The following is a 16818-nucleotide window of genomic DNA, read 5'->3' as shown; positions in this document are numbered from 1 at the left end:
TTGTCAGTTATGATTGGAAGAATAATCATTCTCTCTTATCGTTATAATTAAACGACATTGAGGAATTACTTCGTCGATTGGTCTTCGATATTCACTCCGGAGGCTTTACGAGCATAAAATATTCGATTTTAAGAAAAGTTTCACCCGGGAAAAAATGTAAAAACTAAGTACACTTGATAGTCCAGCAAAAAATGTGAACGTCTAGTCTCAGCTGACATTTTTTTTTATAAAGTCTTCTGCATTTCGGTGCTTTCCGCAATACATCGCGTAAGTAATATTCAAGATATCGGCTACTTCGGGACATAGATTCGCTGCATTGTTTTAATTTGCTCCCACTGCATACTAGCATATCCTTCATCATTCTACCCTGACAAAAAAAAAGTGTTGGAAGCTGGTTGAGTCAACTGGAAAGTCCAACACCTACACTTGCAGTCTAGTTCCAATTATACTGGTCCACCTTCATTTGTCGTTGCGGGATCAAGACTTTCAGGATCCTAATTTCGGAGTATCGATCACGGAAATGCTCTAGAAACTGGTTTTTTTATCTTTGCTGCACGGAGAACAGATCTGTGCCTTTTTTGCATTGAAGCTCAAACAAAAAAACAGTCGAGACGACTGCAGCATGACTGTAACAAGTAATCGGGTGATCGGTTTGGGTGAATTTTATGAATATCAATAGACAAAAAACCTCTCCCAAACTGTTAGGCTTTTACTTTCACACACAAAGTTCACGATACAAGATCCGTACACTTAAATGCCAGCATTCTGACGCGTTTATTATACGACTTCGATTAATCTTCCCGCGAACCAATTTGTCCGGAGCCTTCGACTTTTCTTATAAGTATGAGCACGAGGTAATTATCCGAAAGATTTGTAGGTCGTGATCAATAGCTGGTTAAATGAAAATAGCATGAGCGACGCTACCGATAATTAACGACTGATATAACGCTGATCACGACACAATAACACTTAAAGAACTGATTTAGTTATTACCGATCGGATTCATTGTCGGCTGTAATGAGCTAATATCTTCGTTCTCTGGAGACAGACAGATGCGAGAATGAAGTTGTAATTAAATATGATCACCTTCGTAATCCCCGCTAATACGAGTTGGATGTTGAAAGAACTGTAACGCAAGCTTGAACGCGTGCATGCTTGAAATGCCTTCATCGTAATTATACCAACTCGATTATAACAGAGTCTGTCGTAATTTCCGAATTAGGTAATTTATACGGCAGCCTAGTTCTCTGTTTTAACTAATTGGAAGTTGGTTTCACTCGAATTTATTTATTCTACTCCAGGAAGTTATAAATTTAGTACGAATAGAGCAGAATCGGATCTAGACTCGTTCTCGTTGGTTTTCAATGCGTCTTCGAACTGCTCCGAGTCTCAAATTTTTCACGTCAGCGATTGACAGATCGAATCTTAGAATTATCCTTGCAGTATCGAAGGATCGCTACGATATGAAAGTCATGCAGTGGTCCCTACAGTCCTTCGCAAATCAGGCCCAGGTGGGCTTCCCCCCCCCCCCCCCCCCCCCCTCTAAGTCCAAGGTAGAAGGTAGCCAAGGGGCTGGATGAGTATAACTGAATGCGATATACACCAGGCGGGAGCTCCTCTGCCAGCAAACAGCAAAGTGCAAACGGCATTCTCTCACGATACGAGAACTGGATCAGTTCCGAACTGATCCTGTGACATCGAACACACCTTCTCAACCGCGATTCGTGAGTATTCGTTATCCCGGTGATATCCGCTCCAACGCTCGAGCCTTGGATTATAATCTGCATTTATCGGTTTGACAAAAACTGCAACGGTATAATGATGACGGTAAGTTTGATCAAGTAATAAGTTGCTTAAAAAATCATTAGTCAACCATTCCGCTCTGTTTTATTTATTTGAAATGACTGCGGTGAATCAGTTCTTCGAGTCAGGTAAAAATGTTCGGATTTTACACAAATTTGTGATAACTTGCTCGACTCTTTAGAGCGGTTTGCGAGTGTGACTCGAGGCTGGATTAATCATCGGTTTAAACAGACTTAGCGCGTAATTATTTGACAGCTCAACCTACGGAAGCTTGATATGCATCGTAATTGATCTGACTTAAAGTGCTATTAAAAGGTCTGCCATGATTTATGAAGTCTTACTCACTTACTCGTCGTCATACTGATCCCACCAAGTAAAAAAAAAGATTGATAAAAATATTCGAAATTGAGAAACGTTCGCGCGGTATGAAAAATTGAAAATATAATTTTTTTCAGTTCACATTTGATGCAATCGTTGTATTTGTATTGTATAAAATTCGTCGCTGATGAAACGAAACATAAATAACACTGTAAAAGCTGAACTGCTGTAGGTGAATAATGACAAGGTGTCAAATTTTGAGCATTAAAAAACGGTTTGCGATTTGTAATTTTAAAGAAAAATCCAAATTTACTCCAAGTAAGATGCAAGTAAGAATTAAATTGTCAGCGTACAGTTAGGATTAATTTCGTCATAGGTGGACCGAAGTGACATAAATATAGTTCGATCAATGACTTCGTACAGCCGTGACAGTGTTCCTCGAAGAATTAGCCACCGGCAAAATTATGCAATTTTTCCCACGTTGTATACGAGTTGCAACGGGTGATGAGATTGTTTGAGGCACGAGGTGTCTTCGTGGTGAACGGAAGGCGAAAGTCTGTTAGACGCATTTTACACACCGTCTTGAAGTTTGCCCAGGTCTGTCAGCACGCGCTTCTGGGCCCGACAATTATACCCATAATTCTTATACCAGACTTGCCATCGTAAATGCGGGAGTTATTTCAATTACCGAATTCCCAATTGTTCGTTGCAATTTTCCTTCAGCCGTGGTTTTAGATTCTCGCCAATTGTGAGCAAGAGTTTGGCTGCAATGTGCACGGAGTAATGGCCCCTAATTGCTGCTGACTTATCGCAAACGATTACCGTTGGACAAATTACAGCCGCGGCAGAACAAAAAACGCTGTATTATCTTGTCTAACTTTTGCAGTCGGATATTTTTCTTTGCAAACGTTTATCTAAAACGCACCGTTACTGATTCTTAGGGCGCAAACCAGTTCAACATGGATTATAGAAACGGTGTGCAATATTTGAGATCCAGTCACTCAAGGCTTTGGAGTGAATTGTACTTGTCCAGAGTCAGTTATAGATTATCGATTTGACCATGACGATTCACTCCTGATCGTTTTGTTTCGATTACTTTTTTTGGACTCGGTGAACGACTGACTTACCTACTGACAATGAAATCAGAAACCACTATCGTTTACAGACCTTGCACCACAAAATTTTCATTACTAAATCACTACATATATTGAAATACTGTCAGGCGTGTGGGTAAAAGGCAATTGATGGACCTTTAGAATAAAACTGATTACTTGTCGTCGAAGTGTGCAAAATATTGTGTTGCAAAATAGTAGAGTACTGTGTATACAAATTTATATAAATAATGAACATGGGATTAGACCTGCGGAAGAACCGTTGAAGTAACTGACGAACTGTTTTGTAGTTCGAAATTGTCGAAAATTAAAACGAAACTTTATTCGAACAGATATGATTTGATTCACTTATTGTTAGACTTGATTAGATTTAAGTAGATTAAAATCTTATCTCTAACTAGTCTGATCCAGCCATACATAATTTATAAACCTGATTGGACTTTAATAGATCTAACCATATTTGATTTATAAATAGATCTGATAAAAGCAAGTATAGCGATATAATTACGCCTCTGCAATCTGATCAGATCTAGAAATGGTATATGGACGAATCAGGTAAGACACCGACGAAATTTGGATCTAATAATCCTAAAACGTAAATCAAATCATATATATTCTCCTCCGGGTCATTTTTGAAAGGACTTGAATGGAAAATTCGTTTTCCGGATTGAAACAAATTATTGTCAATTTATTGCAATCGAAAATCAGAAGCAACTAATGATAAATGGGTCTCGTTTTATAAATTTTACGCTAATGGAGGAAATGATTTTAGAAATATCTGCAGTGGGTATGATTTGAGGGAGCAAAAGGACAGGTTATGAAATAGTGATATCACTGGTCTTGTAACTGTGGAAGTGGATAAAAAATGCAAGAAAACAAAGTTAATTGTATAATCCGATTGCCCTTGTCTCAGATAGCTGTAAATGGAACAACCCTGCGGGTATACAGAATGTCAGCCTAGCACTTGACGGATTATAACTGACTACGAACATAAATACACCTACGCAATAACGGTAGCATGTGTTCTATTGTTACACACAATTAGAATATATTGCATTTGAAAAATGGAAGTGACTTGTTTTCCAAACCTTAGATTTAATTATCCCTCTGTATTTATAATTCTAAAATGCTTGAACAGAGAAGAAAAATTTTGATCGAGAGTTTAATTGAAGATTCTTTTTTCTAAATTCACCGCAGTTATCAAGAATAAACACTTGGTAGCCATATAATATTGCCAGAAATAAAATTTTAGCAAAAGTGTAGCGATTTTTCGGTAAAAATTTATATTTTCCAAGCAAGCTTAAAGAAATCAATTACAAAGTATAATTGTGTTTATTTGTGATCCAGTAATGAACGGCGACAGTTTTTTTTTTCTAATGTAAAAACTAGAATATAGAGAATCATCGAAGTTCATAAAAATTCGGTGAAATGCTGTAGTTGAAACTGTTTTTGGGGGATGATATATCCAGCGCAGAGATTCGTTTGCATGTAACAACCTGACAAAATCCGTTGAGCTTACACGAGTCGAGTGAATTTTTCCGCGAATGAACAAATTACCGTGAGACAATTACTCACTGGAGTTACATGCGTACGTAGTTAAAAACCCGGAACTGAGTTTATCTGGTAGGCTTATCTTCAAGTTTATAGCCAGCTTGCAAGCGCACGTTACACTCCCGCGGTGAGTTTGGTGCACCAAGTAATGCATTTTACGTTTATCGTGATAACGCGATATATTCTACGCACGTGGTTCACGGCTGCATTGTTCTCTGCCAGACTGACAAGCGTGCAAGTATCACGTTGCAAGCCAATTCCAAGAGAAAACTGGTTTAACCCTTGAACTCAATACATACCTATAACGCTCGCTCTCGGAATTTGTTCTTTTCATTTTTATCCCCCTTGCTTGAATGATATATTTATCGTAAGGCTGCGGCAGCCGCATTGACTTGGTGAATATTTTTCCTCAAAACCGGCCGACAAACGAGAATTTATACAAGCTGTAAGTGTTATTTAGGAAAAAATGTTTTCCAAAAAAAAAAAAAAAAAAAAAACATGGGACTTACAGCCTTATTGAATTCTTCTACAATTTCAAGATCTCTTTTAACTGCTCGAGCCTCGCAAGAAAATCATGCCGCAATTATATTCGCCTGTGTCGTAAATGGATCCGTAGCAGGGTTCAGCATCTGCGAATACGGAATCGCATGCGCAGAATGAATCTAATGCGTAGGTGTTAGTTCTGCGAAGTAAATTGCGAAATTTTGTACGCAGAGTTGCTAATCAGCTCTGCGCAGCGATCCAGTTTTTGCAATTCAGTCTCTTCTCGGGCCGGGAAAGACACGGACAACCAGCAAGCGAGTGTTAAAGCGTCTGGAGTAATCTCGAAACGGCAATTATTGTGCAATACAATGCACGCCAATTGGCAATTGTTCGACTGTCAGCCGATACTGTAACGAGGATTGATTCTAATTGCTGAAAGCTGGAGTTCAAGGGAGTCTCGCATTGCTCATGTTGTGTGAAAAACCAAAAAACTTACGTCTGTTCCACGTCTCGTGAACGTTGTTTCAATGCTTGCCTGATCTAACAAAGTACAATGACTTTCATGCGATCTATGCCCGAGCCAACAGACCGTCTAGTTTACTAGTCCCCGTCGTATATGGCGAAATCATTAATGTAATCCCGCTTCCCCGTGCATTATACATATCGCTCGGATCTGTGTAATACGGATACATATATTCTCAACGATATATCGACATATCGTGAGTTTTTCTAACAGCGAAACGATCCGTGCGCCTGAAGCAGGCAACCGGAGTTACAGCTCGTGTTTAGGTTGAGCACCACGGACGTCCCAAGCGTAACAAACATTATTTGTCAAAATAGTCTGAATAATACAACATGCGGAAAATGATGAAAAATTGATTTCGGACAATAAACAAAGACAATAATGAGAAAATCAAGAGTAGAACTGTCGTCAGATTCAGTTGTTCGGCGCAATAATGCGATGGCGGGATACGGTGCTCAACCTGGACATGTGATCCCGGTTGCCTGTATCAGGCGCACGGGTCGTTTCACTGTTCAAAAAACTCACGATGTATGATCGCTTTACTCCGATTCACCTGTGACAAAGATGAAAGATGGATTATGAAAGAGCCGGCTATTTTTTAACCTCTAATTCTCTCGCACATTCCGGGATATACGTTTGACAAATTTTATTGGAAGATATGTACTGTAAAACTGAATTCCTTAAAAGTTTGCAAGAAATTTCTGCGCGTATTTTAATAATTTCATCAAAAGCGTCTCAACTCTGACCGTCTCCTTTCTTGGTATCGTAATGAACCTTGTTGAAAAAAAGCATCAGTCCCGAAGTCTGAAGAGTCGATGAGATATTATGCCATATAAGTTGGAAGTTGCACGTGAACCTTGCGCAGTTCGTTGCATGGCCAATTCACGTGACTGTTGCTTCACATCTTACGTATATACTTGCACTTCTTCAATAAATTTTCAAAGGTATTTGTGTAACATCGATACTAGTATAAAGTGCCTCCATGTGTCTTCCGTATGTACAGTGATATATGAGATACAATACTTGCGAGCTGTGCACATTCATGTATATCCTGCGTGCATGCATAATATATATAACACGTACTGTATTACTTATTGCGACTTTTATTAATTTTTGCGCGAATTTGATCAGGTGTATACTCATTAAGGCGTGAAAATCGTTAGTCGTTTCCTGTAATCGATAAAATTGAATACGTTATAAAAAAAAAGTCAAATCAATTTTAAGCCCCGTTGTAATTCCCGTCGTACTTGTATGGATTATGCTGATGAGAAATCTGGAGCCGATCGTACTGAATTTATGATTGGTTTGAAAAAAAAAGGGATGGCAAAGAGGTGAGGAGAGTGAAATCGAGATGCTATCTGCAAGCTGGATGTAAAACAACTCAGCCCACGCGTATGGGAATGTATAATACTCAAGTTTAAATTGAAATTTTATAAAAAAAAACCATCAACCTTGAAGCGTGCGTGACTCAATTTGAGGAAAGTTTCAGTTACCACTCCTGCGAAAAGTGCCAAGGATTTCCCAGCCTGCTGAAACCAATTTCTCGGAGACCTCTTATATTATATAGTCGCGAAAGTTCTTGGTAAAGCTCGTCCCAGAGACCAGAGTGAAATGCTTTTGGATATTCACATTGAACTAGTTTGAAAAACTACCTAGATAATGTATTTTTCAACAATTCGTGAACATGAATGAATTACACAGAATTTAGAATTTCTTGATCTGGATTGGAAAAGCTTTGCGATTTCGAGTCATGTTTAAAATTTTTTCTTGTATGAATATCGCAGGAACTCTTCAAGAAACGATTGCGTAAAAGAAAAATTTCAATCACTGATATTAAGCTATCTCTGATTTTCACACGGTTCAAATTGTAAAGATCAAAGTTTAATTTATAATTTAAAATCGTCGTATTCTTTAGAGCATGAAAAACTTGAATGCAAGTTGTGATAAACAAAACGATATCATATTACAAATGACGCAACGCGCACTCACCTTGCGATAAGTCTATACCTAGTATACGACGTATGTATCATGCACTCGTGCATATCTTACAGCCATTGCTTCGACCGGTTTACAAGGGTCAGATCTGAATCGAAACGCGTCCGAAGTGGAAACGCCGTACACGTTGCAGACATATATCTGCATTTCTGATTTGTTGAACCGGATCTGCATCGGTAGCTTATTCGCATTGAAAACGAATGAGGTAATTAAAGTATAAAGTTGAACTCTCCAAGTTTTATACCGGTTTGAACGGCTCGACACATAATTTCTAGATAGTTTTAAGGATGCGTGAGAGGTACAGTCAAGTCCGAAATGTGTTGAAACAGAAACGTGGCGGAACAAAAGCCTTAATAAAATGCATCTGAAGCTAAGAAATCGAAAAACTTTCAATTTCAATCGCGAATACCATCTTTTATTAGGAATGTTAAAAAAAAAAATATCACATATTCTACTACTTCTTCACCGAAAATTCCCATGTGTGATTTGTCAGATAGTAATAAAAAATGTTTTTACCACATTCATAAATGAATCCCTTGTAAATTATCCGAGACAAATTTTTTTTCTTAAACTGATCGATACTTGGAAAAAAAATCACGTTCCTACAATCGTATAAATTCGCAGATGATGAACTTATGATTCATCAAGAAATTCATTATCCTCGCCGAAAATCTAAATCGGTTGGTTTGTAGGAAATTTATTTACGTTTAAAACCAACCGTTTATTACTAGAATTGAACAAGCAATGGGGATGTTTTGTGAGAAAAATCATCTTTTTGGTTAACCAACAAAATCAGACGGGGATGAGGACTTTTAGTTTCGTTCAATTCTACTTCATTGATGCCGACATTGATCGTAATCATTTTTCTCATGTTTAATCAGGTTCATATTTACACAACTATCATCAATTGGTATTGATATTCAACAAACTAGAAAACCTGAACAGCCGATGGTCGGAATTATTTTTTTATTGTCCGTCTGGAGAACCAAGTTTCTTTCATATAGAAAAAAAATGATTGTAGCTGGTACGTCAGTTGGGATAACTATACTGCCAGCCTAATTATGACTAAAATGTAATACTGGGTAAAATCTGATCTCACTGTAATTGCTATAGATTCTGCTGGCGCAATACTGACTATTTTTTTGCGCACCGACATATTATAACAAAAACGTGAGTCCACCTCTAACGCTCTTCTTCGTCCAACTAAGCTTTCAAATTCCATTCCAGTTCAAACTTAAGAACTTCAGCGGTCTGCTAAAGAAAAAATACCAACTAATCAGTCGTTCGTATTTGACTCTTTATTTCAACTCGTTTTTTTTTTTTTTCAACAAATTATCCGACTGTTAGCGAATTGTCAAGCTTGCGCAATTGTCGCCCAATGAAAGTGCCTTGTTTACAACAAAAGGTACGTGACGTACGTTATACCTGATTGCGATTGAGCAGCGTTCCACATTCTTTTCTTTCTACACATTTCTTTCACGCTCTCGTTACGCGTAATCGGACGTTGCGAGAAACGACGAACAATGAATCGAGAGATAATGCGGCGTAATTCATTTGACAAATCTTTACTTGCAAGTCATCGAGAATTAGGGTGGTTACGTTCTACGTGCAATGGTAACGAGGTGTACCGAAAGGCTTTACACCTTTGTATAACAATAATTCAGCACAATGCCCGTTTGTTGCACATACGTATAAATAGAGATAGTTACTGCGATTCTGCAATCTCTTTTTAGAAGAAATCTGTGTTATCCTCGCCTCGCTATCTTCGAAGGCTGTATAATTTATATAAACGCCGTGGATGTGACAACACCGATTTCTGTAACCCGCAGCTGCTTTCATGAATTTATTGACAGGTCAGTTTAATTGAAGCGGCCAACTATCGCACAATGTTGCTTTCCTTTCCTTTCCACTCGTAAATCTTTCTACTCCGTAGCTCCCTCGTTCTAATTTCTGAATACTTGCGGCTCTGCACGCCAATGCTCAACTCTTCCTCTCGGTATTCCGTAATCTGCGGAAATTATTCATTCACCTTAGTTTTCGATGCTTACCAGATTATAGCATTGGTTTTCAATTATGCCCATTCACGTTCAATTATATCGTCATTTCTCAATCGATGGTTACAATTATTGTAGGTAATCATACGTGACGTGATTTGGTTTTAATATTTCGGTGATTCCCAGATCCTATATTCCAACGTATTGGACTTTTCATTCGACGGTGAGTTCATCGGTTCCGTTAACCCTGCAGTATAATCGTAAGAAGGTATTGCGAAGACGCACTGAAAACGAAAAAATGCTCTTCGCGGTTGAGTGAGTCTATGGTATGCGGCTAAAGCAGAACTGCACTGTGTTGTACAAAGTGTTCTGAGTTACGTACATAATTGCAAAAATTTACCATAACAAGTTTGTTGTATAATTCAGGTTCGAGATTATAATTTAATGTTCAATGTAGCGAAACAAACTCGCAAACGGTTTACTTTCATACCTTGCCGTAATGAAAAAGCTCGGGTAAAAAAATATCAATTTTGCAAATTATCCAATTATGACGGATTGAAATTCAAACTGTCGGGGAAACGGGTTGAAATTTTTTACTTTAGTAATTTTTCCACGATTTCCAACTTTTTACAGACTTTAATTAAATTCGGGCATTTTCGATAAGAGTATCTGTGAGGCATTCTACGTCAAATTAGCAGTCCATGTATCTGATTCTGTTCCGTTTTAATAATATTTTTAACACGATGTTCATACTGATCCAAAAAGGTTTCGGAATTTTTGTACAAATTTTTTCAGCCACCGGTGAAATTTGAAAAAAATTGAAAAACCAATTCTGAAATCGCCATTTTTAAAAATCTGAAAAAATTCACACAAATTGCACGAATCAAATTATGATTCTTAAGCACCACGCGATAATGGGATCACAATATTGACTATTTTTTTTTAGAAGTTTTTAAGGTTTCCATGTCAGAATTGGAATTTTTTTTTCGACTCTCTGATCCGAATAGATCACGAGATCATGAAAAAAATATGATGCTTCAATCAATTTAGATCATGGCATATAAAAAATGAAAAAATAAATATAATTCCGACATGGAAAAACTAAAAACTTACCACAAAAGTAGTAAATTAGTAGATCCCATTATCGTGTGTTGCTCAAAAATCATATTCTGGATCATAGAATCAGTGTGAATTTTAAGATTTTTAAAAATGTCGTTTCCGAATTGATTTTTCGATCTTTTTGAAATTGCACCGGTGGTTAATAAAATCTGAAAGAAATTCCGAGACGTTTTTTGGGTCGGTACGAATATCATACTAAAAAATCATTAAAATCGAAGAGGATGAGGTACATGGGCTGCTAATTTGACGTGGAATGCCTCGTAGCTAAACATAAAATTTCCTCTTTATAACAACTGGTTTGAATCCAGAAACAAAATTTACGTTTGCACAAAGCTCTAACTTTTGGGCGTGACTTCTCTGTTTAAAGAAGACAGCTTGGAAGTGGTGGAGAATTCGAAACAAGAAGAAAATAAACGAATCGACTCTAATTTGCAGCGAAAACTCGAGGCTAATTGAATCGAACAGACCGGATCAACCCGAATGTGTAATATACATATGTAGATCGAAAGTGATATACGTGTAACAATTTTATCGAGCGAAGCGCAAGTCATAAATGAACTATTCAAATTGAAGGTGCTTCTAAATGGCGTGAAATCGGAGCAAGGTCCGACAAGTTGAGTACGGAATTGTATATAGATTATGGACGGTGTATTATTATTAAGCAATCGAAACAAATAAGCTTGTCCATTGATAGTTGTTAGTTCAATCGCCTCTGTGGGCAACAATATCGTAAATCCCCCAGCGAATTATTATACTGCAATAGCGATAGTTCCATCCATCAATTTCGACGCGTCGCGTCCTTCGATAATCGTTCTTAGTGTGTAGAATTATTAGGCAAATTAGCGGATTAAATGATAAATAAAAATCAATTATCAACCAATGAAATCATCGCATCGCATCGATACAATTATGAAATCAGGCCAGTGCAGGATATGCGGTAGCGTATGATCAAATATTCATTATAAATACGTGCCATTAATCAGTTAATTTACTCGAAACGTCAACGTCGTTTCGTCTGAATAAAAATTGTTTCGCAACCACTGCATCGCCAGGTAAATAAATGAACGGGCACGAAATGTTTGACTCTCCTTCGATGCACCGAAACAGCTCTTGTGTATATTGCAATAAATGCTGACAAATTTTAAGCCCACGACTCACGGCCGAGCTATTAAATTATGCAAATCATTGATCGTGCAGTGCAGAAGTTGGATTGTGACCCGTATTCGATGCCTCGACAGATAACAGCCGGGGAACTGAACTACAAACCGCAAGCTTCAGGCTCGGTTTCACGCGTCGAGAGGTTTATCTGCGGCTATCGATGTTGTTGTTTAAACGAATGTCCACGCATTACAATCTCAAGGTTCACTTCGTACCTACCACCTTCTTTTGACAATTATTTATCTGTGAATTATTATACCTGCGGCATTTCAACATAATATACATATACTTGTATTATTCTACACTACGCACGAAGTTTTTTTTTTTTTTATTTTCTCTCTTATTCCGTTACATATGTCTTTCCGTTTCTCTTCCTTTGTCATAACTTCATTTACAGCTGAAGGTTCTCGTCCTGCTGACGACTTCAATGACGATTCAAGCCGCTCCTCTTGCGAGCATACACGTCAAATTTGTGTCCCCACCTCACAGCTATGAACACGGACTCACGACTCATGGTAATAATTGCATTCTCACGACGATATGAATAATCGTCGAATTCATGTCACGGCCAATTTAACTCAAAATTGCATCCGTGTGACGCTGATTTTTTATCATTGTTATTGCAAGTCATTTCTGTCGGGATTTCAATATTTTCTATGCTTCGGGATTACCGATGTTTCAAATTTCCTTGCTTCAACAATCTCCAGTAACTTCAATAACTACTTGACAATATTTAAGACGGCTTCAACCGATTTAACAACCATTTCCAAGCATTTTGTACGATTGCCAAAGATTTCGGTAGATTTCACGAGATCTCAACGACTTGTATAAGGTTCAAAAAATTTAAGGAAATTTCCGAATATTTCAGGGTACTTATCTACAGCATTTGAATTATTAATTTCAGGATTGAGAAGTTCATTATAGTGAAAAGAAAAGTATCCAAGTAATATTTCAAAAGCTACTTCGGATGACTTAAAAAAATGTCGCGCTAGAATTCGAACACCTTAAATATATTTAAGAGATTCTGATCATTCCTCCATAACTCTGTCAGTTCGTAAATCGGTAAATTGTTCGCAATTTTCTAGCAGGTAACACGGTGGCGCAAAAGTCCTTTCTCTCGGTAGGACGGAGAAATGGCGAACGAAGTTCAAGGCAATTCGGTACGTAGTGTGTGAAGAATTGCTGAAAGACGTTATTTCGATGGCATGGAAATAACTCCAACTTATATTCCAGGAGTAAGAACGACGCCTCTGGAGGAAGTCCAGCAGTTCGATCGAGCCTCTTCTCCGGAGAGATCCTTGCGCGAAAGAACGATATCACCGGGAAATGCCGAAGCTCTTTGGCCCATCGGCGTTTTCTTGCCACCGATCGACATCAACGACTTGGGATACAGCTCTCAGGATCACGTAACTCCGGATTTTTCCAACGGGCTTGGTATACCAATGACAATTTCATACCTGATACTCAAATGCTCGAAGAAATCGCGTTTTGTGATCTTTTGATTAGATTTTTGAAAAATAGAATCAACCGACGAAGAAAATTTCGTATTATGCAATTATTTCATATTCATTAATCCTACTACTTGAGATTTTACTTCTGAATCAACAATTACTTCCAAAAAATTGATGGGCTTCAATTTTTTTTTCTTCCTCAATACTCTTGCACTTTGCATTGTGGAAGTTTACTGACAAGGTTGTAATTTTGACCACAGATCATCCGGATCCTCTGCTTCTGACAGGAGAGGAAGCGATGTTGGCTGTGAAGTACATTTACGGCCGAGGAGAGCTTTTTTATGATGATTATCCTCACGCGCGAGCCTTGCTCAGAAATCAGGAAGAACGAAGGATCAACGGATTGCACGGTCACGTCCTCAGCAGCCTGAGGCCAGAATCCCCATTTTACAGAAAAGGAATGAAACGTGGACATTGATTATATTAAACGAACAACGACGGACGTGAGAAATCATTTCTCGTGTCTTATATTACAATGCTCCAGCATTCATCTCGACCAAATTTTCACTATTTCGTACTTAACCGTCTTCGATTTTATTTTAACAATAAATTGTTTTTGCACAAATTTTCCCAGCCTGGTAGATCCGTAATATAATATAATATACATATACGATACATGTTTGGGCGTCCCGTTATAAAATCGTCGGGTACTTCTCGAGTACTTTGTATTATATATATAATATACAAATTGGAGGACACAAACGAATGAGTATTATAAGTATAATTATCGATTACATTATAGACTTATTCATTGTATAAAATTAACAATTCATTGGAAATACGACAATATTTTTTAACATTAATATACACAGTTCATTATTTATAAATGCTATAAACTATACTGATTAGAATACACATAATTTGTGTATATGGGTATACACACAATGCATGTATAGTTTTCGCAATACGGTATATATGTAGGTATTTATATTCAAACGGAGCATACTACATATTTATGCTGCCAAAATTATATAATCATGTAGCCAATTAAACATTATACATTTTCTTTACCATACGGGAATTGATTCTCTTCTAACGTGATCCAAACGATAAGAAATTTTACCACCATAAATTATCGAGTATTTTTCATCACCAAACCGATCACCTCATATTATAAAACGTGTAACGTTTGGATTTTAAATTTCTTTTCCTTCACGCAGAAGGACGTCGATTATTCTCTTCTTGTACGTTATAAGCGGTCACTTTTATCACCCTGCAGCAGTTCGAAACTCCCAATTAAAAGTACTTCTTTTCTGTGGCTGTAGCACTTCGTTATACATTATTACATGGTCACGATTATCTTGGTGCGTATGATCATAAAATAAACCACCTTCCCACAAAACCAATTACGATTAGCAAGGTAATGCTGGGCAAAGTTGTTCTCGTTGAGGCATTGCAAAGATCGCCTAGGCAAAAACATATGTAGACCTTCTTGTAGTTCCAAATTGTGTTCGAACAACGTTCCTCGTAATCGTCTGGGCCACGCTGAAGGCACATTCGTTGTGTCGCTGTTCCATATTCTGTCAAAAATGAAATGTGAATTAGATTTACCCGTTCAGTGTATTATCGACGTTCAACGCTATTATTATAATAATTTTCGGGAATTTGACCATTCTTCAAATGCCAAATCACCTGCGGCTTATCGAAAAATCCAGTAGTGTCCAACAATTGAAATACCTTCGTTTCCAACTTTTAAAACCTTATGAAATAAAACCTTGCAGAACAGAAAACGCTTGTAATGTCATCCGGATGGTCAATGATCAGATAAGAAAATACGCAATTACCATTTATCACTTGCGAGATTCTTCTTCATCGCCGATGTTGAAAAGTCAATATTCCGTATAACATGCGTGATTCAGACTTTGATAAGCTTATGTTCATCATTCATTCGATATTCACGTAAATTATGCAAATTACCGTTGTTGAGATTTTGACTCTCGATTATTTTTCCGCACCATCCGGAGGCGCATGGAACTGCCTCCACTCCGTGCTCTTCGGCAATCTGCGTTGCATTCATCGTGAATTTGTCCTTGCAGGATCCCAATTCACCCCTCGATCTGCACTGAACGCATCTCTTGAGGATACCTGTGCAGAAAATACTTGGTATAGTTTCATTAATTATTCATAATTTATCGGAGCGTTGTGAAACAATTTCAAGATAGCATCAAGAGTCTTTGATAAGCCGGAAAACGGTTATGTTGTCATTATCTTATGATGGTTTTCATTTTTTAGACCTATAAAACGATCCAGTCGAAACATGATTCGGACTCTCACAAAAGCTGATATTTATTTTATTAATAGTGATCGATTAAGGAACGTTTCATATAAACGAACATATTAATATTTCTTCAACAAAATAGCTTAACAGTCAAAGTCTCTGACTCTCCACAAATAAAAGTAAACGTGAGTCATTTTCCTTATGAATAAATCGATTTTCGTAATTCGTCAACCCTCATTAACAATATCACCGGGTTTTCAGGTCAGACCAAGCTAACAAGTTTCTTGAAACGTATAAGTTAAAACGAGACAACGACTTTATGAAATGCATAAAAAAAAACTTTTGCATGCTTTGTTTTGCCTTGGGATCCATGCGAATAATACATATTACGTACAGTATTGAGAAACTTGAAACTAAATTAAACCATTGCATCAAAATAATCTTTTATGAATGTAGAATCTCAATTTTGTTTATACTACAACTTCGTGTAAGATTTTGGAAACGAATAATCACTTGCGATTCATTGAATTACATCCATGGGTGACCCGTACAATAACAAATCTACTAAAATCTATCATAAATTATACGTGCAAGAATGCACTTGACGCAGAAAATTACTGGGGTGATGACCATTCGTTACCGGTGAATAACAATTACTCAAAGGTTAGCAAAAGAATTGAACCGTAACAATAATTAAGTTCGACCAAAATCCGGTGAAAGTTTGAATCCGGATATAAAACGACGCCATGTTGGATAACTTACCTTCGACAGTATGTGGTAGGAAAGTGGCACAGAGTATGATCGTTAGAGTGAAAATCGGAGTCAGTTTCTTGGACACCATTGTCTCGAATCGGAATTTAACAATATTTTGGCACTCGGAGACTGTAACTGGGCGCAAAACGGCGAGATCTTTGCACGATTTTTTCAACAATCAGCCATCTTGTATCGAAGTTGAGAAATTCTTCCAGAACCAGTCACTCCTGTCAATTCTACACTGCACAGCTGTGTTCTGCTCCCACTGCTGTCTTAGCTC

General features: G+C 37.6%; 2 protein-coding genes across 2 annotated transcripts; one reads left to right on the top strand and one right to left on the bottom strand.

The window, feature by feature from the left end:
- The first annotated feature begins 1601 nt into the window (after nt 1-1601).
- LOC124221075 (uncharacterized) lies at nt 1602-14969 on the top strand. The gene is made up of 5 exons (XM_046630718.2): nt 1602-1827; nt 12454-12571; nt 13142-13216; nt 13290-13490; nt 13768-14969. Exons 1-5 carry the CDS (start codon nt 1819-1821, stop codon nt 13983-13985), a joined length of 621 nt encoding a protein of 206 aa, XP_046486674.1. The 5' UTR covers nt 1602-1818; the 3' UTR covers nt 13986-14969.
- On the bottom strand, nt 13767-16808 carry rtv (QVR superfamily protein rtv). The gene is made up of 3 exons (XM_046630721.2): nt 16548-16808; nt 15485-15652; nt 13767-15087 (listed from the first exon to the last, which is right to left on the bottom strand). The coding sequence occupies exons 1-3, from the start codon at nt 16624-16626 to the stop codon at nt 14882-14884; spliced, it is 453 nt and encodes a 150-aa protein (XP_046486677.1). The 5' UTR covers nt 16627-16808; the 3' UTR covers nt 13767-14881.
- Nucleotides 16809-16818: the final 10 nt, after the last annotated feature.

This window comes from Neodiprion pinetum, chromosome 6, assembly GCF_021155775.2.
Source record: "Neodiprion pinetum isolate iyNeoPine1 chromosome 6, iyNeoPine1.2, whole genome shotgun sequence".
NCBI lineage: Eukaryota > Metazoa > Arthropoda > Insecta > Hymenoptera > Diprionidae > Neodiprion > Neodiprion pinetum.
The sequence above is the reverse complement of the archived record's forward strand: the minus strand, read 5'-3'. Positions and strand labels throughout refer to the sequence as shown.